Source organism: Balaenoptera acutorostrata, chromosome 12, assembly GCF_949987535.1.
Source record: "Balaenoptera acutorostrata chromosome 12, mBalAcu1.1, whole genome shotgun sequence".
Classification (NCBI taxonomy): Eukaryota; Metazoa; Chordata; class Mammalia; order Artiodactyla; family Balaenopteridae; genus Balaenoptera; species Balaenoptera acutorostrata.
Genome location: NC_080075.1, coordinates 6,213,189 through 6,238,515, shown reverse-complemented (window position 1 = coordinate 6,238,515; position 25,327 = coordinate 6,213,189). Strand labels below are relative to the sequence as shown.

Below are 25,327 nucleotides of genomic sequence, written 5' to 3'. Positions count from 1 at the left end.
CAGGAAAACAGTTGCATCTAATTCAGCAATTACTGAATATTCCAGGGTCTATCATAACAAATCTATTTTAGTCAATACTCACTGCTCCTTCTTCTTGGAGAATGCTGTTATAATTAGCAGATTTTTCAAAGGCAACGACATCTCCACTGTGACATAACAGACAACAGAGAAATAATTTCAGTTAGACACTCGTTTCTGAGCATAAGCATAGAGTTTCTTTGGCAGTGAGGTTACTTGTTGGGGGGTAACTTTGATTTCAAAACCCTCCTCCAAGTTTCTTTCTACAACTGCTGATTATCACCTGCTTAGAGTTGTGTGTTTTTTTTTAATCCATTTCTGTAACTGGGACAACCACGTATTTATTTTTATAGGCTTATTCCCTTCAGAAGCAAGAATATGATGTCATCATGGGTAGGACTTGCTCCAGTGAGAAAAGAAAAATTATCATGGAAATGAAGTCTTCTATTTTCTGATTTGGGGCTTTGAAAATGATCTACTCAGAAACGATAATATCCTCTGAGTTGATGGATGAAGCAGGGCAGCTTCACAGAACAAGGAAACTGAGAATGAATAATAAGATGTAAGTCCCATGTCACCATGCCTCTTGGGTTCATATATCGTACTGGAGACATTTATCTATATGTCGCAGAGAACAGATTCAGTTCTATCTATGCGGTGTGGTGCATTTCCCCTTTAATTGTGGGCATCGAGAAACTGGGAGCCCAGGGCCCCCCGCTTTGCACAGGAAATGTGCATCCTCCAGATGCCGGAAGTGTTGGCTTCTCCACGTCCTGCCCAGAGCTGTGGCTGTGGCTTCCACTCCACACATGTCCTCACGCCTGACTCTTTGAATTCTATGTAAATATGCAAAGAGGAAGGTAGCAGGCGAACGCTCCGCTTCTGGAGGCAAGACCAAGGTCTTCAAGGCAGGGATGGCCTGGGGCGGGGTGGGAGTCGGAGGGGAGTGGAGGAAAATGGCTTTCATCTCACACAGGCAGATCCTACATCCCCTCCCAGCCTCTCTACAGCCCTGGGAGCTCTCTTCTGAAGGTTTGGGTCAGTCCATTCTCCATGGAAATCTGGACAGAACTTGATACCCATGTGATCAATGTTTCTGCATGATATTCTATTTCAAAACAGGGCAGATAGATTCAGGGTCTGGCTACACACCTACTAGAAAGTCACCCTCTTCATTGTTCAGTAAGAGCTGTTATCACAACAGGAAGTGTACTGTGGACTGCTCATTGGCAAAAGGGTGTCAGGACACGGAATCTGTTCAACCTGGAGGAGATCCAGGATGATGGACTGACGGAGAATCTGAAATGTCTCGGGAGTTCCATCTGTCATGTCTCAATGACATATTGGGTAGGTGTGGACAATGATGGAGTTTCTCCAGGTAAAATCTATGAACAGCCCATGGCCACAAAGACTCTGAGACATAATAGCAACAAAAACAACAAGCAACAATCACCACCTGAAAGCATAAAACCTAGAATGAAAGAAGACAAGAAGATGTTGGAAACAAAAGTTCATTGAATAAAGGGCTAATAGAAAAGGAATCTAAGTAGAAAAATAGGATCATCATCAGCCTTTAAGAGATGCGTAAGAATCACTTGTGAGGCGTCCCTCAGCTGAATTGGAGGGAGAGCAGTTTCTCCACAATCCACGTCTGTTCTCCTGCTGCTCCTTATATGTCTTCTTTGGAAAATGAATGCAAGACCGTGAATGTATTCCGCTTCGTCCATCCATTTCTCATTCATGCGTCCATTATTTACTGCTTACCTACTATATTGGGGCATCACGCTAGGCCCTGGGGGATACAGCTGTGGTCGTGATGGACAAGGTCTGCCCTCTGAGAGGTTACAGCCCGTGGAGGAGAAAAGCTGTTAACACGAATAATTGCAAAGTCATTGTTATGACAGCTAAAGTACAGGCTGTCAGGGGAACCTACGTCAGAGGGCCCATCCTCTTCTCTTATTAGTTCAACAGCTTACAGGCCTATAAACTGGCAGCTTGATCAGCTCAGGGGAGCTTCCCTTGTGATTGGTTAGTGTGCTTTGGTTGGTACTTATCACAGCCCTGTACTTGGAGGGCACTTACTAAAGTCTCTGGATGGTAACAGCCATCTTCCTGGGACATTCCTTTGGATACTCAGGAATCTGGAAGCTAGAAGGTCTGGTTTCTGACTTAAAGGAAGGATAAGGGAAACCCTCCACCTTATGGCTCACCCCTCCCCCAACCCTGACTCAGGAAGCTTTGGAGGCTAAGCCACTGAGAGTGATAGTCAGTAATTTTGGATTGGTAAGTGAAACTCCTAAGTTTCTGCCATCGGTTCAATGTAGAGTACGAGTTTAACTCAACAGCCATTGAAAGGAGGGTGGTGTTACAAGGAAGACTGAAAGGGGGACTCCTTGCCATGCAGAGGCCTATGTGAGGCCGACAAGGGGATGCAATGCTCCTACCCTCACTGGGGAGATATGCAATTTTTGTAGCATTTAATTGGGGGATTTTACGCGCTGAGACAACAATAATGGGAAACAGAAATATGTCAACGTCACGGAGAGATTCGGTCATCTGTTAGAAAGTCCTCATCTCCACGCAGCCAGACGATGATGGCTCTCTTGTTCAAAGGAACGGAGGGGCTGTCTCTCGCCGCCTTTGGAAGGTCCTCCTTCAATAAATGGCTCACCACATGGGTCAGCACGGAGGTTCAGTAAGACCTTAACTATCTATTTAAAAGATTACCTAGTTTCAGAGGCCCCATGCAAGCCAGAGGCATGAAAATCTGCGTGAGATAGAGGGTGGCAATATTAGAGCCACGCTACAAAGCAGCTGAGCAGAGAACAGCTGCCGGAGACCAGCCCTACTGCGAGAGGAGGTCCGTGGAGGTCCAGGTCAAGGGCGTCGGCGCCCAGAGCATCTGGTCGAGTGAACACTGCAGGCGTTGACTGTGCTCTGATCTTGCAGGTCAGGCTGGGCTAGGCTAGAAGGGGGGGACTGTGGCAGACAGGTGCCCCACCGAGGGGTCTTCCACCCGAGAGCAGGGGCGCTCAGGGTGAGGGGCTGAAGCAGCACCGGAGGTGATAGTTTTAGCTCTCAGGGTCCAGCCAGGATGGCCTCTTGTTCTGGGGGGGGGGGGGGGGGCGGTCACTGTCCCTGTGTCATTTCCCGTGTGTGGTTCCGATTCAGTCCTTTGGGACATTTATTAGGTTGTGATCAAAAGCACAGTCATTGTGAAAATAGGGCTCTAAGAAAACCATACCAAACACCCAGAGCTGACCTTACTGGGAAGAAAGTGCTTCCAGCTCAAAAGGAGGTCTTCTTCCATCATCCTCTGAGGCCTGAGACGCTTTATTTTTTTAATTTTTTAAATTATTTTTTTTGGCCGCACAGCTTGTGGGATCTTAGTTCCCCAGCCAGGGATCGAACCCGGGCCCTGGCAGTGAACTTGCCCGGTTCCTAACCACTGGACCACCAGGGAAATCCACCCCCCCCCCCTTTTTCTTTTTCTTGAGATGCTTTAAAGGCGTAGACACATTAAAAACCACATTTTACTTTAATTAGTTTTTACGATCAATTGGGCTAAGAAGGGTCCAACGTAAAGAGGGCTGAGACATGATTATATGCCACATGACTCATCCTTTTTTTCCCCCGGGGAAAATCTTTCAAATGTCGTGTTAGCTTAATATGCCTTCTGGCCTTTAACTTTCTTTTAGTCCTAACTGCAATTTGCATCCACATTCTCAGGTTTTGACATCAGTTGTCATTAATCCAGACCTTCATTTACATCATCTGGGCATCGTCATTTGCCCTTGCAAATCATTCTAACAGCAGTGAAACAACGTGAAGCAATTACAAAGGCAAGAGGATAAAAGTGTAATAAAACTGAATTCATGTCCCATACTTGTTCAGTGTCAGATTTCGGAGGGAAGGTGCTTCATCTTCTCATCAGTGGAGGGCCTGATTTCAATTTTTACTCAGAGCACCCGAATTAGTTATTTTGGTTTTGATTAGGAGAAGATACCCTCAACTTGATATTTTTATATCTAAACAGTCAATATTTGTATTCATATCAGGATGGGTGTTATGACTGCAAAAGCTTTATTTAATATAATTTTGATTATACTAATGATGCTAATCACTGAAATATACCGAGCATTCACCCACTGCTAAGCGCCTTACGTGCATCACCTTAGCCCTCACAACGATCCCTTAGGTGGTGGATAATAATTCATCATTATTCCCATTTCACGTACGGGAAACGAGAAACAATTCAGAGCCAGAAACCCAGCTCTAACTTCACATCTTCACCTCTATTACCTCTTCCACTATTTCCGTCTTGTAAGACACACGTGTGCATGAAAACAAATAATGTACACGAGGAGGGCAAAGGAAGATGTGAGAGTTTTGAAACTTAAAGTGGAAAAGAACAACCTTCTCTCTTTAGATTTTATTTTATTTTATATTGGACTATAGTTGATTAACAATGTTGTGTTAGTTTCAGGTGTACAGCAAAGTGATTTAGTTATACGTATACATATATCTATTCTTTTTCATTCTTTTCCCATTTAGGAAGAACAACCTTCTTTTTAAACCGGGTTAGGTGAGCGTCGTGGATTTGTCATTTTCGGCGTTGGGGGCTGTTGCTCTTACACTGCTTATAACTCTATTCCCATTAGATTTTATGAGCAACTTAATGGCAAAATGATGACCTGGCGGGACACCTTTAAAAGTGTTGAAAGTCTAACTTGTTCACATTCACCTTCCAGAGACAAAACTCAGCAACTGGATGCCAGCCTTCCTCAGCAGATAGCACGTTGCATTGTCTTGTCGTCTCGGCTGGAGATGAGCAGGTGAGGGACACTCTGAACAGGTGAGATAGTTTGGGAGCTTCAGAGCATTACCGGCTTTTAAAACCTTCCCCGAGGGCTTCCCTGGCGGCGCAGTGGTTAAGAATCTGCCTGCCAACGCAGGGGACATGGGTTCGAGCCCTGGTCTGGGAAGATCCCACATGCCGCAGAGCGGCTGGGCCCGTGAGCCACAATTACTGAGCCTGCGTGTCTGGAGCCTGTGCTCCGCAACAAGAGAGGCCGCGATAGTGAGAGGCCCGCGCACCGCGACGAAGAGTGGCCCCCGCTTGCCACAACTAGAGAAAGCCCTCGCACAGAGACGAAGACCCAACACGGCCAAAAATAAATAAATAAATAAATAAATAAAACAAAAACCTTCCCCAAGCAAAGATGCAGTCTGGGGCAGGATCCTCTACACCTATGTTTTTTGAGCTGCTAGACAACGATCAGGTAACGCCTATCTTTTTTTAACCTTAACAAGTTCTAACCAGCCTTGCAAAGCATAGGGCGGACAAGGCCCAGATGCGGGTTGCAACTTGGACCCCTGATTATACCTGAGAGGGAGGCCGCATGGGGCTCGATAGAGCCCTGGCACCGGGAGGGTTCAGCTCCTGCAGGTACCAGGGCTGCACGGACAGAAAGAAAAGCTCCGAGGTAACTGCTGATGTTCTGACATCCTTGGGTCCTCGGTGCCCACAATCGCCCGGCTGACGGCTCCCTGTCAACTCACCCTCCTGGGGTGGTGAGTCTGAAAGATGAACCCTGAGCCTTTCTGCTTTGTCAGCACAACTAGCCAGCTGTGGACCCACAGCCCTGGGTTCTGCGGGCGCAGGGCCGCCGGGCAGCCCCCTGGGCTCAGGAGCTGGCAGAAGAACAAAGGTGCAGAGAACAAAGGCGCAGACTGGGGAAGGCCCAATTTTAGAAGCTTTCTAAAGGCCTTTAATATGCTACGTTGGAAAAGCTGAGAGAGAGAGACAGAGAGAGAGAGAGAGAGAGAGAGAGAGAGAGAGAGAGAGAGGTGTGTGTGTGTGTGTGTGTGTGTGTGTGTGTGTGTGTGTGTGTGTGTGTGTGTGTGTGTGTGTGTGTGTGGTGCTGGGGAAGGAATGAGGGCAACGGTTAGTTTCCATATATCCTGAGAGAAACGTGAGCCTCTGTCCCATTGATGTCAGAAGTCATGTGCGATAGAATGGGGAGTCATCTGTCAAAGTTTTCCTTGTATCGTATGAGCCAGGGATTTGGCCTAAGAGATAGAGAATAAACCTGAGTTAAGCAGAGCTGTTTCTCTAGATGTGACAACACACACACACACACACAAACACACACTCTCTCTCTCCAATCCCCTCCCCCTCCCCTGATGATAAGAGCATTTTATACTTTGGCCCCAATTCTCCAGTAGGTTCTAGGTCAGCACTTAGACTCAGGTCCAGGACTCAGCCTGGATGCCAGCTAAACAAGACTGGGATCTGGGGAGGCCTGTTTCCTGTAAAATTATGTTACCCTGGAGCAGGGTGGGAAACGTCCTGGATTTTGGGAAGGGGTCCTTTTCATCTGGCACACACTGCATATATATATATTTTAATTTATTTATTTTATTTTTGGCTGCGTTGGGTCTTCATTGCTGCGCACAGGCTTTCTCTAGTTGCAGCGAGCAGGGGCTACTCTTCGTTGCGGTGCACGGGCTTCTCACTGCAGTGGCTTCTCTTGTTGCGGAGCACGGGTTCTAGGCATGCGGACTTCAGTAGCTGTGGCACGTGGGCTCAGTAGTTGTGGCTTACGGGCTCTAGAGCGCAGGCTCAGTAGTTGTGGTGCACGGGCTTAGTTGTTCCGCGGCATGTGGGATCTTCCTGGACCAGGGCTCGAACCCGTGTCCCCTGCATTGGCAGGCGGATTCTTAACCACTGCGCCACCAGGGAAGCCCCACACTGCATATTTATAGTCATTTTCCTCAAAAAAAAAAAAAAAATAGCCTCAAGCTTCTCATTGGTCTTGAAAATTAAGCCTTGGTTTCTCCTGGGTTCAGGGCAGGCGCTGCCTCAGCAGTTTTCAGTGGAATCCACCACAACCTGCCCCCCTCGCTCCCCCCCAGGGAAAACAAATGCTGTTGACACCAGGACTCCCGGTCTGCTTGCTCCTGGGCCACCTGTCAGGTGTCCAACAAAGGGGTTCCCTGGCTGGGGCTCGTGTCCTCCTGCGGCTTCTGCTGGCATGGGGGAGGGGGCGGGGTGGATGGTAGCAGAGAGCTGAGCATGAGAATTTCTCCTCTGATGGGGCTTGGAGGGGCAACATGGGGGAGACAGGGGCTCACCTCAAGACTAAACTGATTTTAATTAGACTGCATGCTTTTTTGCAGCACCTGGTGGTGGCGGCGATGCGGAGGCAGACCCCAGAGTCCCTTAAAGCCACCAGCGCTGGCTCCCGGCCAAATCTCTATGCTGCCGCCCTCATCAGTGGCTGCACGCCTTTCCTTAACACGCGGTCGAGAGAAAAAAAAAAAAGAGCAGAGAAGATGCCCTTGAAAAATGCAGATGCGGGCTTCCCTGGTGGCGCAGTGGTTGAGAATCTGCCTGCCAACGCAGGGGACACGGGTTCGAGCCCTGGTCTGGGAGGATCCCACATGCCGCAGAGCAACTGGGCCCCTGAGCCACAACTACTGAGCCTGCGCGTCTGGAGCCTGTGCTCCGCAACGGGAGAGGCCGCGATGGTGAGAGGCCCGCGCACCGCGATGAAGAGTGGCCTCCGCTTGCCACAACTAGAGAAAGCCCTCGCACAGAAACGAAGACCCAACACAGCCATAAATAAATAAATAAATTAATTAAAAAAAAAAATGCAGATGCCTACTCCTCCCTTAGGCAAACACGAGCAGGAAAGTAAATCAGACTTCAGTGGCTGCACCCGTGGAGAAACGCCTGCCTCACTGGGGCCATCACTCTGGGGAACAAGGGAAATGCTCAGCTGGGGTCTAAACACTGGCGAGCTCGTGCTCTCAGAAGCCGGCCCTGAGCGTGTGCCCTGGGCGGACACAGCTCCCTGCCCGTGGGGCTGCCTGCTCCCAGGTGCACAGCAGGACGGACCCCGGCTAGGGTACCACGTGAACAGCTGTGCTGCAGGCCACAGTGAGGAGGGCGCTCTGGGACACAGGAGTGAGCCCGACTCTGCGGGAAGGGCCCCTGGGCGCGAGCAGAAGACAGGGGCGGGGGAAGACCAGCTACTTCAGGGGACCCGCCATCCCGTGTTTTCCTGGACTGCAGGGTCAGGCTTGATGCATTATTTGTAATCGAGGTAGCAGCGGTGAGAAATGGTGCAGAGAGCTCCCTTTTACCCTCCGCCCCATCTCCCCCGATGGCAACATTTTGCCCATCCACAGTACAACGTCACAGTCTGGCTTTTGACACTGATACAGATTCACCGATCTTACTCGAATTTCCCAAGTTTCACTTAAACTCCTTTTTGCATATGTTCAACACAATGTTATCACCTATGGAGATGCGTGCATTCGATACCACAGACGAGACACAGAACGTCTGTGTCATCACGAGGGTCCCTGGTGCTGCCCCTCTGTAACCACACCCACCTCTTGCTCCCTCACCCCCAGGTCCCTAACTCCTGGCAACCAGGAAACTGTCCTTCATTTCAAAAACGTGGTCATTTCACAAATACCATCTATCACTTATGACACAAATGAACCTATCTAAGAAACAGAAACAGACTCACAGACATAGAGAACAGACTTGTGCTTGCCCAGGGGTAAGGGGGAAAGGGCAGGGGAGGGCTGGATTGGGAGTTTGGGCTTAGCAGATGCGAACTAGTACATACAGGATGGATAAACAACAAGGTCCTACTGTATAGCACAGGGGACTGTATTCAGTATCCTGTGATAAACCACAATGGGAAAGAATATGATACATATATACATACATGTATAACTGAAACTAACACAACATTGTAAATCAACTATACTTCAATTAAAAAAAAAGAAAAGAAAAAAATTTTGCCATTTAAAAATGTTTTATAAATGGGATCATACAGTATGGAACCTTTTGAGATAGTTTTTTCACTCAGTGTAATTCCCTGGGGATGCATCCAAGCGGTTGTATCAATAGTTTGCTCCCTTCGCTGCTGCACAGTATTCCATGGCATGGCCGTACCATCCTTTGTTTAAAGTCCCCCAGTGAAGGACATCAGGGCTGATTCCAGTTTTTGCTTATTATGAAGAAAGCTGCTATGAACATGTGTGTGCAGGTTTTTGTGGGGACAGAAGTTTTCCTTTCTCTGGGATCAATGTCCAAGGGTGAAATTGCTGGTTTGAATGGTAATTGTATGTTTAGTTTTAGAAGAGTCTGCCAAACTATTTTCCAGAGTGGTTGGACCATTTTGCACTCCCATCAGCAATGTATGAGTCTCTCTGCATCATCACCATCATTTCGTGTTGTCGTTATTTTTTATTTTAATCAACCCGATAGGTGTGTGTTCATTGTGGTGTTAATTTGCATTTCCATAATGATGAATGACGCTGAACATCCTTTCATGAGCTTATTGGCCATCTGTAGATCCTCTTCAGGGAGACGTATGGGTATGTCTTTTGCCCACTTTCTAATTGGACTTTTTTTTTTTTTACTGTTTCATTTTGAAAGCTCTTTATATATTCCAGGCACTAGTCCTTTGTCGGATGTGTGGCTTGTAGATATTTTCTTCCAGGGTGGAACTTATCTTTCCCTCCTCTTCACAAGGTCACACACAGAACAAAAGTTTTCATTCTGATGAGGTCCAACTCGTTAGTTTTTACTTTTATGGATCATGGTTTTGGTGTCAAGCCTCAGAACTTTTTGCCTAACCCTAGGGTACACCCCAAAGATTTTCTCCTATTTTTTTAAATTTAATATTTTTATGTTTTAAATGTAAGTGTATGATCCATCCTGAGTTAATTTTTGTTATCAGTTGTGAAGTTCACTTTTTTGCACGTGGACGTCTAGTTGTTCCTGCACCGTTTGTTGAAAAGCTAGTCTTCTTCCACTGAATTACTCTTGCACCTTTGTGAAATATCATGTGAGCATATTCGAGCGGGTCTATTTCTGGTTCTCTACTCTGTCCCTGTTCCGTGTCTATGCCTCCACCAAACCACACTGTCTTGATTACTATAGCTGCATAGTGAGCCTTAATATCAGGTAGTGTTTTCTCCCACTTGATTCTTCTTCGTCAAGGTTGTTTGAACTATTTTAGGGCCTTGCCTTTCCATATAACTTTTAGAACAAGCCGTCTGTGTCTACAAAAAAACCTTGCTGGAGTTTTTTTTTAAAAAACAACTTCATTGAGAGATAATTCACATATCATGCAATTCACCCTTTTAAAGAGTGCAATTTGCAGCAAAGGAAACCATAAACAATGAAAAAGACGACCTATGGAATGGGGGAAAATACGTGCAAATGATGCAACCAACAAGGGCTTAATCTCCAAAATATACAAAAAACTCATACAACTCAACGACAAAAAAACAAACAACCCAATCGAAAAATGGGCGAAGAACTAAATAGACATTTCTCCAAGGAAGACATACACATGGCCAACAGGCACATGAAAAGATGCTTCACATTGCTAACTATCAGAGTAATGCAAATCAAAACTGCAATGAGGTATCACCTTACACCAGTCAGACGACCATCATCAAAAAGTCTACAAGTAACAAATGCTGGAGACGGTGTGGAGAAAAGGGACCTCTCCTACACTGTTGGTGGGAATGTAAGTTAGTGCAGCCCCTATGGAAAATAGTATGGAGGTTCCTCAAAAAGCTAAAAATAGAGTTGCCATCTGATCCAGCAATCCCACTCTCGGGCATATATCCAGACAAAACTCTAATTCAAAAAGATACATGCATCCCTATGTTTATAGCAGCACTGTTCACAATAGCCAAGACAGGGAAACAACCTAAATGTCCACCGACAGATGAATGGGTAAAGAAGATGTGGTATCTATGTATAACGGAATACTACTCAGCCGTAAAAAAGTACAAAATAATGCCATTTGCAGCAACATGGATGGACCTAGAGATTATCATATTAAATGAAGTAAGTCAGACAGAGAAAGACAAATACCATACGATATTATTTACATGTGGAATCTAAAATATAACATAAATGAACTTATCTATGAAACAGACACAGACTCACAGACATAGAGAACAGACTTGTGGTTACCAAGGTGGATGGGGTGGGGGACGGATGGAGTGGGAGTTTGGGATTAGCAGATGCAAACCAGTGTACACAGGATGGATAAACAACAAGGTCCTACTGCAGAGCACAGGGGACTCTTCAATATCCTGTGATAAACCACAATGGAAAAGAATATATATAAAAAAAGAACATATATATATATGTATGTAAAACTGAATCAGCTGTACAGCGGAGTGATTCTGTAATTTCTGTGTTACAGAAATTAACACAACACTGTAAATCAACTATACTTCAATAAAAATAAAGAGTGCAATTTGGTGTTTTCTTAGCTTATTCACAAGGTCACGCACTTGTGCAGAGACGACAGAACATGGCAGGCCTGAGACTGCTATCCTTAGAGAGGCCTGCTTGCCAGACTGGCCCTCGGCTGGCGTCTGAGAACTGGGCTCCCGGAGTGCTTCCAGTCAACAAGCAACAAGTAAGAGGGGTCCACTGTGCCTGGACTGTTTCTGCACACAATGTAGCTGATGCTGAGTAACCTTTCTCGGTGGTTTTGGCACATGCTAGGAAGGAGGTGCTTATGGGACCAGCCCTTAGTAAAGCCTCTGAGTGCGCAGTCTCCAGTGGGCTTCCCTGAGCTGAAGCATCACACGCGTGTTGCAGTGTTTTTCCTGCACAGAGGGCTGTACTCTGTGTGAGCCCTCGGGGCAGGGCGAGATCAGGAGAAAGGCTGCACGTGGATCCCTCCAGACCGTGCCTCTCTCTCCCTTCTGATCTGTGTATCCTCACTGCATCTCTGTAGTCAATCTTAGCCTTGGTTGGGAGCTCCCTGTTGGTGTGGCCTGAGGGGCTGGAGAGCTTTTCTCAGGCAGGGCAGGGATTTCCCTCTGTAGCGGAGGGATTCCGTCAGCTGGACTCCTTGGCTGCTTCTTGGGTGGGCTGGGGGGACAAAGAGGCTTCCTGGACCAGGCTGCTTGCTGTAGCTGGGCCTCGCCCGACAGGTGGGCTCACATTCCCAGTATCTCCTGGTGGAAAAGGGATGTCTCAGACCCAGCGAGGAAGGAGAGTGTTTCCTCTGGCTGTTTATATTTGGCGGGAATCTCCCTAGCACTTCCCCTTGCCTGGTGTTGTTAGAAGAATGAGTCTGTCTGGGATGCTTTTTCGTGCTCGGTCGGGGTGGGGTGGGAAACACTGGGTCTAGGGTCGGGGGTCGCGGGATACCCCACCTCTGTGCTGTGTGTAGCCCTGGGGTTCCCAACCCGCTCACTTTCTTCTTACCACCTTTCAGAGTTTTCCTCTGGTTGCTTCTTGCATTATTTCCAGGGTTTACAGTTGTGCTGAGCAGGGAGAAGCAGAAAGAAATGTGTCTACACCATTCTGTCCCAATCCAAAGGCTCCATCATCTTTTTTAAAAAATTTTTTATTGGCGTATAGTTGATTTACAGTGTTGTGTTACAGTGTCTCATTCTTTTTTTTTTTAACATCTTTATTGGAGTATAATTGCTTTACAATGGTGTGTTAGTTTCTGCTTTATAACAAAGTGAATCAGTTATACATATACATATATCCCCATATCTCTTCCCTCTTGCATCTCCCTCCCACCCTCCTTATCCCACAGTTCTAGCTGGTCACAGAGCACCGAGCTGATCTCCCTGTGCTATGCGGCTGCTTCCCACTAGCTATCTGTTTTACATTTGGTAGTGTATACATGTCCATGACACTGTCTCACATCGTCCCAGCTTACCCTTCCCCATCCCCGTGTCCTCAAGTCCATTCTCTAGTAGGTCTGTGTCTTTATTCCTGTCCTGCCCCTAGGTTCTTCATGACCTTTTTTTTTTTTTAGATTCCATATATATGTGTTAGCATACAGTATTTGTTTTTCTCTTTCTGACTTACTTCACTCTGTATGACAGACTCTAACTCCATCCACCTCATTACAAATACCTCCATTTCATTTCTTTTTATGGCTGAGTAATATTCCACTGTATATATGTGCCACATCCTCTTTATCCATTCATCTGTCGATGGACATTTAGGTTGCTTCTGTGTCCTGGCTATTGTAAATAGAGCTGCAATGAACCAGTGTCTCATTCTTTTTTTTTTTTTTTAATTAATTCATTTATTTATTTTTGGCTGTGCTGGGTCTTTGTTGCTGCGCGCGGGCTTTCTGTAGTTGCGGCGAGCGGGGGCTACTCTTCATTGCGGTGCGCGGGCCTCTCATTGCGGTGGCTTCTCTTGTTGCAGAGCACGGGCTCTAGGCGCGCGGGCTTCAGTAGTGGTGGCACGTGGGCTTCCGTAGTTGTGGCTCACAGGCTTTATAGCGCAGGCTCAGTAGGTGTGGTGCACAGGCTTAGTTGCTCCACGGCATGTGGGATCTTCCCGGACCAGGGCTCGAACTCGTGTCTCCTGCACTGGCAGGCGGATTCTTAACCACTGCGCCACCAGGGAGGCCCCAGTGTCTCATTCTTAAAGTGGATCTCTGGACTATAGGTTTCTACTTCATACTTTTTTTTCTTTAATTATTTTTTTGGGCCACTCGGCATGTGGGATCTTAATTCCCCGACCCGGGATTGAACCCTCGCCCCCTGCATTGGCAGCAGGGAGTCTTAACCACTGGACTGCCAGGCAAGTCCCCCATCATCATATTTTAACTCATCCTACTTTAATTTATGAGGAACAATCATATAATTAAGCATTCCATTCACCATTAACATTGATTTATAAAGTATATATGGTCTTTTTTCCAAAAGTTTCTGGAGTAGCTTGATTCGTGTCCAGGGAACAGGCTGTAGATTCACTTTTCCTGGCTCCTGCCCTCGAATCCAAACCAATACCCTGGAGATGATTCAATCGCCCATGAGGAAAGGGCTCTGCAAGCTGGAAAGAAGATGGTGGACTGCCTGGGAGTACAGGACTGGAGAAGCAACCAGGTGATGAGTTCGCTGTTTTGTTTCGATCGCCCATGTGTATCTGGACTGCACACAGGAGGGACCTGGGACCCAGAACTGTCAACAGGCACAGACCTGAATCCCAAGAGGACCAGGAGAGGGAAGCCTGACAGAGACAGCAGGAGCTGGCCACCCCAAATGCCCACAGCGGCAGCTCTGAAGTGCTGGTGGGCTGAGCACCCCCTACCACCCCCGGGACGCCGATGCAGGGACAGTACTGAAGCCTCTCTCCAGTTCAGCGCCCACTCCACACTTGGAGCTCAGCAGGGCAGGCGGTCTACCCACAGGGGTAATACCAGCAGAGACTGGTGTCTCCCTGCCCTACACCAGGTGGCATAAGGGGATGAAGGCCCAGCACTCTGGCTCTCCCAGCTCCCCAGAGAAGGTGGCCCGTGGAGGTGGGTTCAGCCCCTGCAGGTGGCCCAGTAAGTAACTGATCACAGGCCCCAGCAGCGCCAGAAGAGTGAAACAGATCAGAACAGCATGATCAGAAAACTAAACTGTCACTGGAACTACAGCCCAGAGCCTATATGCTGAGCCTAAATCGGGTGACTGCCTGCTAAAGGAGAAGATTTAAACAGGGTCAAGTCTCCTAACATAACCCAAACGCCCAGGATACGATAGAAAATCACCCCTAAAATACAAAGATCAGTGGAACAGAATAGAGAGCCCAGAAATAAACCCACACATATATGGTCAATTAACTTACGACAAAGGACCTAAGAATATACAATGGGGAAAGGACAGTCCCTTCAATAAATGGCGCTGGGAAGACTGGACAGACACGTGCAAAAGAATGAATCTAGACCACTCTCCTACTCTCCTACACCATACACAAAATTAACTCAAAATGAATTAAAGAGCTGAATGTAAGACCTGAGCCTAGAAGAACTTCTAGAAGCAAACACAGGTGGTTAAGCTCCTTGACACAGATCCTGGTGACGATTTTTTTTGAAATCTGACCCCAAAAGTAAAAGCAACAAAAGCAAAAACAAAGAAGTGGGATTACATCAAACTGAAAACCTTGTGCACAGTAAAGGAAACCATCAACAAAGTGAAAAGTCAACCTATGGAATTGGAGAAAATATTTGCAAATCATATCTCTGATAAGGGGTTAATATCCAAAATATAAAGAGCTCATACAACTCAATAGCAAACACCAAACAATCCAATTAAAAATGGGCGGGGGCTTCCCTGGTGGCGCAGTGGTTGAGAGTCTGCCTGCCAATGCAGGGGACACGGGTTCGAGCCCTGGTCTGGGAAGATCCCACATGCCGCGGAGCAACTAGGCCCGTGAGCCACAACTACTGAGCCTGCGCGTCTGGAGCCTGTGCTCCGCAACAAGAGAGGCCGCGATAGTGAGAGGCCCACGCACCGCGATGAAGAGTGGCCCCCGCTTGCCGCAACTGGAGAAAGCCCTCGCACAGAAACGAAGACCCAACACAGCCAAAGAAATATATAAATAAATAAATTAAAAAAAAAAAATGGGCGGAATATCTGAACAGACATTTTTGCAACGAAGACATGCAGATGGCCAAAAAGTACATGAAAAGATGCTCAACAACACTAATCATCAGGGAAATGCAAATCAAAACCAAAAATGAGATCTCACCTCACACCTGTTAGAATGGCTGTCATCAAGAAGATAGGAGAGAACAAGTGCTGGAGAGGGTGTGGAGAAAAGGGAGCCCTTGTGCACTGCTGGTGGGAATGTAAAAACACCATTTGGTCCACCAATCCCACTCCTGGGGATTTATCTGAAGAAAACAAAAGCACTAATTTGAAAAGATACATGTACCTCCATGATCACTGCAGCATTATTTACACCAGCCGAGATATGAAAATGACCTATGTGTCCACTGACAGGTGAACGAATAAAGCAATTATGGTATATATACACAGTGGAATAATATTCAGCCATAAAAAAGAATGACATCTTGCCATTTGGGACAACATGGATGGACCTTGAGGGCAGTATGCTAAGTGAAATAAGCCAGACAGAAAAAGACAAATATTGTATGATCTCACTTACACAAGGTCACTTGTCTAAGTGACACAAGGTCACTTAGATTCTCACTTTAGTGGAATCTAAAAAGAAAAAGAAAAGCAAAAACCAAGCTCATAGATACAGTGGCTGCCAGGGATGGAGGGGCTGGTGGTGCTGGAGGGTGGGCAAAAGGGGTGAAGGGAGACAAAAGGTACAAACTTCCAGGTATAAAATAAGTAAGTCCTGGGAACGTTACGTATAGCATGATGATTACAGTTACTAATACTGTGTCATATATTTGAAATTTCCTAACAGAGTAGATCTTAAAAGTTATCATGACCAGAAAAAATTCTGTAACTATGTATGGTGACAGATGATAATTCGACTTATTGTGGTGATCATTTTGCAATATACACAAATATCCAATCATTATGTTGTACTCCTGAAGCTAATATTATGTTGTATATCAATTATACCTCAATGAAAAAAGAAAGAAAGGAAGGAAGGAAGGAAGGAGGGAAGGGAGGGAGGGAGGAAGGAAACCACCCATAATACTAAGAGTTGGGTAAACCACAATTTGCATCAGAGAAGACAATCTACTGACGCTAACACTGAGATGAACCAGATGTTGGAATTACGTGACAAAGATTTTCACACAGTCATTATAAAAGTGTTCCAAGTAATTATGAATTCTTTTGAAACAGATTAAAAAAATAGAAAACCTCTGCAAAGAAACAGAAGTTATACAATAGAACCAAATGGGAATGATAGAACCGAAAAACACAAGAGCCAAAATAAAAATAATATACATAACACTATGAAAAAATCATGCAGATATATTAAAATAAATACATCAAAGCCAAGGGCAATATGCTGAAGAGTCTTATTAAATGTTTACTATGTGCCAGGTACTGTTTTAAGCATTTTCCTTGTATTAATTCATTTAATCTTCACAACAGCCCTGCGACGTAGATATTAGTATCCTTGTTAACGGGTGAGGAATCTGAGACACAGAGAGGTCGAGTGACTTGCCTAAGATCACACAGCTTACTAGAGGTGGAGTCGGGGAGTCTGTCCTACAGTCTCTGCTCCTGTCCACGTGTACTATTGCTTGGTATTATGCTGCCTCTTTCAGAGAATGAAACGAATTCCAGCGAGAAGTCTCGGTGGGCATTTCTGCCAGGGCTGCTGCTAAGCCCCCTCACGGGCCCCTCCTCCTCCTCTTCCATCTCCTCCTACAGCCCAGAATTAGCACAGCTGCCAGAGGATCTCCACTTGACATGCCAATCAGCCTGCTTCACTCCCCAGCCTGAGTCTCCCCAGCGGCTCACATCACACTCAGAATAACATCCTGCCTCCTTCCCAAGACTTGTGGGCCCTGCCTGTGTTTTCAGATCCCCCTCCACCCACTCTCCTGCTCATGCCAACCTCCACCCTCAGACTTCCTCGCTCTTCTTTGCACTCATCCCTGCCCCAGGCCCTTTGCACTTGCCCTTTCCCCTCCCGGAATGCTTGTCCCCCAGATCTTCACTTGGCCATTTGCTTTGTTCACATTTCTGCTCCAAAGGCATCTTCCCAGGGAGGCCTCCCATGACTGCATTTTATTGTCTTCAGATCAATCTCACTATCGTTCCTTTTTGACTGTCTTTCTCCCCAACTAAAACTGACCAGAGGGGGAATTCCCTGGCAGTCCAGGGGTTAGGTCTCCACACTTCCACTGCAGGGGACACGGGTTCGATCCCTCGTTGGGGAACTAAGATCTTGCATGCCGCGTGGCACAGCCAAAAAAAAACAACTGGGGCAAAAAAAATAATAATTAAAAAAATAAATAAACCTGACCAGCGGGAAGGCCTTGTTTATCTTGCTTACTGCTTCATCACCAGTGGCTAGAACAGGGCCTGACTTAGTGTAGGAACTTAAGTATTTGTTGAATGAACAGATAAATGAATGGATGAGAGATATAGTTTTCATTACCTGGAAAGCAGAGAGATGAAGTTTTTATTTTCAGACCTAATTTTTAAAAGGTCACACAGGTCCTAATGTAAAAGATGTCGTATAATAAAATAGAAGACAGATTCACCAGCATAGTTCAGAGATTAACAACAGTATTAATATTTATTATATTCTGCCTTCAAAATATACATGTTGTATTTCTTAAAACATGGCATCGGTAAGAAACTTACCCTTAAACCTTAATGCTTTTTAAGCTACAGTAATCTAGACAATATGGTACTGGCACAAAAACAGAAATATAGATCAATGGAAAGGATAGAGAGCCCAGAGATAAACCCACGCACCTATAGTCACCTAATCTATGACAAAGGAGGCAAGGATATACAATGGAGAAAAGACAGTCTCTTCAATAAGTGGTGCTGGGAAAACTGGACAGCTACATGTAAAAGAATGAAATTAGAACACTCCCTAACACCATACACAAAAATAAACTCAAAATGGATTCGAGACCTAAATGTAAGACCGTACACTATAAAACTCTTAGAGGAGAACATAGGAAGAACACTCTTTGACATAAATCACAGCAAGATCCTTTTTGACCCACCTCCTAGAGTAATGGAAATGAAAACAAAAACAAACAAATGGGACCTAATGAAATGTAAAAGCTTTTGCAAAGCAAAGGAAGCTACAAACAAGACAAAAAGACAACCCTCAGAATGGGAGAAAATATTTGCAAACCAATCAACAGACAAAGGATTAATCTCCAAAATATATAAACAGCTCATGCAGCTCAATATTAAAAAAACAAACAACCCAATCCAAAAATGGGCAGAAGACCTAAATAGGCGTTTCTCCAAAGAAGACATACAGATGGCCAAGAAGCACATGAAAAGCTGCTCAACATCACTAATTATTAGAGAAATGCAAATCAAAACTACAATGAGGTATCACCTCACACCAGTTAGAATGGGCATCATCAGAAAATCTACAAACAACAAATGCTGGCGAGGGTATGGAGAAAAGGGAACCCTCTTGCACTGTTGGGGGGAATGTAAATTGATACAGCCACTATGGAGAACAGTATGGAGGTTCCTTAAAAAACTAAAAATAGAATTACCATATGACCCAGCAATCCCACTACTGGGCATAGATCCAGAGAAAACCATAATTGTAAAAGACACATGCACCCCAATGTTCATTGCAGCACTGTTTACAATAGCCAGGTCATGGAAGCAACCTAAATGCCCATCGACAGATGAATGGATAAAGAAGATGTGGTACATATATACAATGGAATATTACTCAGCCATAAAAAGGAACGAAATTGGGTCATTTGTAGAGACGTGGATGGATCTAGAGACTGTCATACAGAGTGAAGTAAGTCAGAAAGAGAAAAACAAATATCGTATATTAACGCATATATGTGGAACCTAGAAAAATGGTACAGATGAACCGGTTTGCAGGGCAGAAATTGAGACACAGATGTAGAGAACAAACATATGGACACCAAGGGGGGAAAGCAGTGGGGGGGTGGTGTGATGAATTGGGCAATTGGGATCGACATATATACACTGATGTGTATAAAATTGATGACTAATAAGAACCTGCTATATAAAAAAATAAATTAAATAAAATTCAAAAAAAAAAACAACCTTAATGCTTTAAAAAAAAAAATCTCTTAATTGGCCAAGACTTTATCTATTATCAGACACGTGTGGGGCACAGGACATTAAAAGCACCTGCTGCTGGGCTGATCTCCAGAATAAGCCAATGTCATCCTTGTCCTGACCTTTGTCCCCTGAAGCCCTCCTCTTCCTGGACGAGGGTAAAGCCTATTTTTTCCCCACAAAGACCCGTTCCAGCCCCTTTCTCTGTGACATCAACGCAGAGGCCTCAGGACACTAATGGCCTCTCACCCAGGCCCAGTTCTTGCCCTGTTCGTTGTTTTCCTTGTGTGTGTGCACGTGGGCACAGGCAGGGCTCTCCACACCGCCTGCTGGGTGCTCTGGGCAAACAAAGACACACACACATCAGCAGGTGAGAGATCCCCTTTGCACAAGGAAAGGTCCGACCATGACTGAAACAAATCTCTCATCCTTCCGACTCCCTTCCCTAACTTCTCTATTTTCGCTGCTCTCATTTTTCCATCTTTGTGACGAAGGGCTGAATAAGAGATGTAAGAGGAGGAGCTGGTGGGAAGCAGGTAATTAGGACTCGACTTGAGGTTGAGTTCGAGGTTTCGGTGGGACGGGCTGGCCTGAGTCATCCCCGCTGCCGTCTGTGGACACAGGCTCAACCATCCGAAGACCCTGCCTTCGAAGGGTCCTGCAGCTCTGCCTCCTTTTTGGTCCAGGCGCTCATCGCAACGACTGAGGACCATCTCCTGGCCGCTGTCACCCTCTCCTTCCAGTCTAGTCTCTTTAAACCTTAATTCCAAGTTTTTCATTCTTCAACAGCTACTTCAGGGCCGACACTGTGTTTCCAGGCAACGTTGGGGATAAAACAAGCTCCATGGTTCCTGGCCTTGCAGAGGTTCCCATGATGACACCACCCTGTTTCCCAGAGGACGACTCCAGAGGCTTACAGACACCCCGCCCCCAGCATCGAATTCAAGTCCCTTCTCCAGGCTGGTGCTGCACCCCATCTCCGCAACCTGCACGGCAGGGAGCTCTGCTGTCACACCTCTGGGTACGCTCGCCTCCCTCCCTGAGCCTGGACACCCTCTCCCTCCGTCAACGCTCTGTCCTTCACAGCTTCGTTCAAAGCACGCCTCTCTCCCAGGCCCCTCTGATCCCCTGGCCCAAGACGTGCGCTCTCCATCTCTGAGTTCTCACGGGACCTTGTGTACACTTCCGACACCCATCACGTTATACTTGGTATCAAGCGAAATGTACATTTAGTTTCTCTATGAAGCCATCAGAGAGAAGGGTCCACGTCTTACCCATACTGGTGGTTCCCCACGGCTCCCCCTCGGCCGCTGCCTTACAACACAGGGTACCTTATACAAAAGGTGATCATATAATTCGTTATAGTTTCCTGTCCACACTAGAACCCTTTGGAGAGTGAAAGGGGCCCTCTTAATCATTATGCTGGGCTAGAAGTAAAGGTAAAATTGACCCTGGCTACTTGGATACGTGGTCCTCTATTTATGCCACGTGAAGGTTCCACGAACAATGTATGAATTAAGAGGAAACGCTGGCTGGGTCGACAGCCAGTGAGCGGCGTGGGGCAGTGGAGGAGGGGGTCTTCCCTAGAGCTGGGGCTGCTGAGGACGGTTCCCTGGAGCAGGTGGTCCCTGAGGTGTGTCCCAGGGAAGGGACAGGATTCAGGAAGGTCCAATGAGACAGAGAGAAGAAGGAATGACATCATGCAAGGACAGGATGATGGGAGCAAAGACAGAACCGCATTTGACATTTTCAGAGAAAAGTGAGCATGGCTGAAACCGGCAGTTTATATGGGGGAGAAACTGGCAACCGGGTTGGAAAGTGCAGTCGGAAGGATCTGGGGGGCGGACACCAGTCTGGGAGAGGGGGGTGCGTAGGCTTCGCGCAGGAGGTAAGGGCAAGCTCCTGAATGTTTCTGAGCAAGAAAGAGACAAAGAAAATGCAGAATTGTGGGGAGGTTAGTCTCACAGTTGTGTTTATTTACTTATTTTGAAATTTAGGGGTTTGTATTTATATGAATGAGTAGCGTTACAAAAACAGTTTTCACAGAATTCCTTAAGGTATTAAGGCTTCTTGATACGTTTCGGAATTCGTATTTCTCTTTTGTTAAATATCTCTTTTTGGTTTTGGTCGTGCTGGGTTCTCAGCCTTCGCATGGATTAACATGAATCTTTTACTATTAAGTATTACATTTGTTAAATTATAGCTATTATAAGAATGTGGCCCATAGATACATGGAATTTCCCTTTAATTATTTAAGATAAAGAAGTTTTAAGTTTTGCCAAATCAAGATTATCAATTATTTTCTTACTCCTTCCATTTATTTATTTATTATTATACTTTTAATTTTTTAAATTAATTTTTACTGGAGTGTCGTTGCTTTACTCACGGCTGTGTTTACAGAGAGGTGAGGCTGAGGAGAGGGAGGTCACGTGGGATCCACAGAAATAATCTTGATGTGAGATGACCAGGGCTTCAAGGAAACATCAGTAACCATAAAGAGTGGTCAGGAGACCCGAAAGGGAAGAATTAACAGGACTTCTGACCCGAGGGAGTCAGGGATGGCTTTCGGGTGACACTCTGCACAGGTTTATATCTATTGGGATCACAGATGGAAATATGGACGTCAAGAGGCAGAGGTGACTGCAGGGAGAGGATGAAGTTAAATTTCTGCAACCTCAGTGTGAGGTACCAGTGGGTCTTCTGGATGGAAACGTCCAGTAGACAGCCAGACAGAAAAGCCTAGGAGGTGGGAGAGACGAGGAGAAGCAGAAGTGATTTAGAAGGAGTCGTCATCCACGGACAGAGAGACAGGTGGAAGACACAAAGGGATGAGGTGTCTTGGGGCCAAAGTGTGGGAAGAGCATCATGGATTATGAAGGGTTGGATCTCAGGGAGATGCATGCCCTGGGGGGGGGGGAGGGGAGAGGTAAGGAGACCAAGAAGGGCTCATTCTGGGGAAGGAACTGGATGATGCAGAGTCCTGAGGGCTAGAGGAAGTTTCGAGCAGGAAGTGGCTAATTCTGTCAAATCTGACAGAGGGATCGAGAAGGACAAAGACTTTGTGCAAAACGGCTTTGGCAATTGAGATGAGGATGAAAATGAACAGTATCCGAGGAAGTGAACGCGGTATGCATTTCTCTGGCCATCGATGCGGCCCGTGTCAGAGGCATGGTGACGTGATGTGTGCGTCCATCCTTGAGAAGGAGGAATGGCACAGCAGCCAAGTTAGGTTCCACCAAAGTACGAACGGTCCTAATATTGACCAGGCTGTGACCTATGACCAAAATACCTAAATGACAGGCACTAACCTGTGATATCTTTTTTCACCCAGCAGGTAGCAGTACCGGGCATAGAAGAAAGAACTTTTCTTGATACAGATCCCGTCGTAATGATACCTGAAAAATAAAGGTTGTCTTCAAGATGATGTCAAACCACTGGCGTGCTTTAGAGAAGACACAGAACAGACTAGCCAAGGAAGACAGAGTTCTTCTCTGGGTTTCATCACTGACTCCATTTATTAGGAAAAGCTAATCAGTCATGCGGCCTGACCAAGCTCTGTTAGGTGGACAATTTCATACTATTTCACATGCATCAACTCTGAAACGGGCTTGCAGATGTTCTCCTCTGCTCTCCCGACTTACGACACTCGAATCTTAGAGAGATGCCACAGGGAAAGCCTCCGGTTGCCTCCGCCATTGACTTTCTCAAAGGGAGGTGGACCGATGCCAGTGTCCCCTCTGTTGAGTGGACTCAGGTTCTCAGACCCCCAGTAGGAAGGCTGGTTCCTCCTCTGCTGAGCCGGGGAAAGGCAGCAGCTCGTATGGGCTCCTAGCAGCCCCACAAAATTTTTTCAAATTAACTGTTGCCCAGTGTTTAGCTTGGCAAACTCTTCCATGCTTTCCACTCCTTCAAGGGTGGCAGGCTCCTTCCCTAGTTTGGCTTCCACCCCTTCTTACTGATTTCCTGATCTCACTGATTTCTCCTGATTTTTCTTGATTTAAAACAAACAACAAATAACAATGATAACTGAGTGACAATTATAACAGGATGCACCCGATAACACTGGAATTTCCTTTCAAGTTAAAAATATCGCCCGGGTACCTTCTGTCTCCTGAATAGAATTCAAACATGCGAATTAGATGAAGGCTTAGAAATTTTAGTTCAAGGAGTAATTAAAACAGTTTTATTGTTCTAGGGATATAGTTACTTAATTATTTCAACAATTAGACATTTACATGTCTAAACGTTGGAAGTGTCAGAAACAGAAAAATACACTGTGACTTTTGTATTTTAACAAAATCTCTCAAGAAGATAGAGACTCATATTTGGTCCTGGCATCACCTGAATTATATCAGGCACTGGGAATTTCATATAATTATAGGAACTCTTTGGTAAGAGCTGATATTTATCGTTTGTTTAGTTTTGCATTTCTGTGGTCACCCATTTTGTGATTTTTCAAAATGTGTGTTTTTAACATTTAAAATAAAACAAACTGCTTGTGATGACGGATGACTTTGTTTTTTGCTTCTTTTGTTTTTTGGTTTTCTATTATGCACATGTTAACTTTTAAGAAATAAGTGTTATTTAAAAAAATAATAAAATAAAACAAAAATGATCAACCTACCTGGCATTTCCTCTTGTGCCCAGCCTCCGGGTGCCAAGATCAGGGAAAACCAAGTGCACGAGCTAAAAGAATAAGCCAGATTTAAAGCTGCAATTTGAAAATTTAGAAATAGAACTTCCAGCTTCGTCTCTTACCACGTTTAAACTGTATTCCCTCTTTTCTGATCATTAAGAAAATATATGTAACTGAAATTTGGAAAAGTCAGACAAGTATAAAGAAGGAAACACAAAACTCAGAGGGATACTGCCATGTAAACCTCAATGTGGTCCATTCCCATCTTTTTTCCAAAGCCTCCCTGTGTACATGGATTCTGTGGGTCTACATAGGAGATACCTGCATCGCACAATTAGCATGTCTGCAGTTCTGCTTTCCACTTTCTTCCCTCCAACTTGTACCATAAACACTTCCCCTGGTCATTAAAAATCCTCTGAAAACAGAGAAGTATCAATACTAACACTGCAAAATAGTCCAGCATGCAAGTGTGCCTTGAATTTTACCAGTTTCTTTTTTCCAATGTGATTGGCATTTTCACTTTTTTTATTATTTGTTTACCTAATTTTTTCATTTTAAAGGTTTTGTTAGCAAATGCTGTTAAATATTGAATAACAGAGCTACTTCTGACTCATCGTTTCATCTCTCCGTTATCTTTTTTTTTTTGGCCGTGCCCTGCGGCATGCAGGATCTTAGTTCCCCGACCAGGGATCGAACCCCTGCCCCCTCCGTTGGGAGCGCAGAGTCTTAACCACTGGACCGCCTGGGAAGTCCCAAACCCCACCATCTTTCTGATGTACGTTTTGTTAGACAGCACTGATATGATGTCTATGACCAATTACATTTTAAAAAACCAGAAGTCTGTTTTTTTTACAGGTTTACAGGGCGTTCACAGGTCCATGACAAGCGTGGTATCCAAGTGGATGTCTGTTGAAAAGGGAAATCCTGGATTGTGGTAAAATTACAAAAATACAAAGCAGGAAGGCAGGATGTTCCAAGCTGTCGTGTAATGATTTCTGTGATTTTCTACAATTTGCTCCGGAGTCACTCGGCCTCCGCTTCTGCCTTCCTCCTTTTTTTATTCTTAGCTTCCAAAAGCAGCAGGATTTGACAGTGTCTTGAAGCGTTTCTCTTGGCTGACGC

General features: G+C 45.5%; 1 protein-coding gene across 1 annotated transcript in view; it reads right to left on the bottom strand.

Annotated features, from left to right (window-relative positions):
• The window catches only part of RFX8 (regulatory factor X8), a 67,767-nt gene that overhangs the window by 27,936 nt on the left and 14,504 nt on the right, over nt 1-25,327 (bottom strand). The window contains exons 3-5 of the mRNA XM_057558327.1: nt 24,194-24,255; nt 22,878-22,964; nt 83-146 (exon numbers count right to left, since the gene is read on the bottom strand). Of these exons, the coding sequence (XP_057414310.1) occupies nt 83-146; nt 22,878-22,964; nt 24,194-24,255 (213 nt within the window). The remainder of the gene's footprint in view (nt 1-82; nt 147-22,877; nt 22,965-24,193; nt 24,256-25,327) is intronic.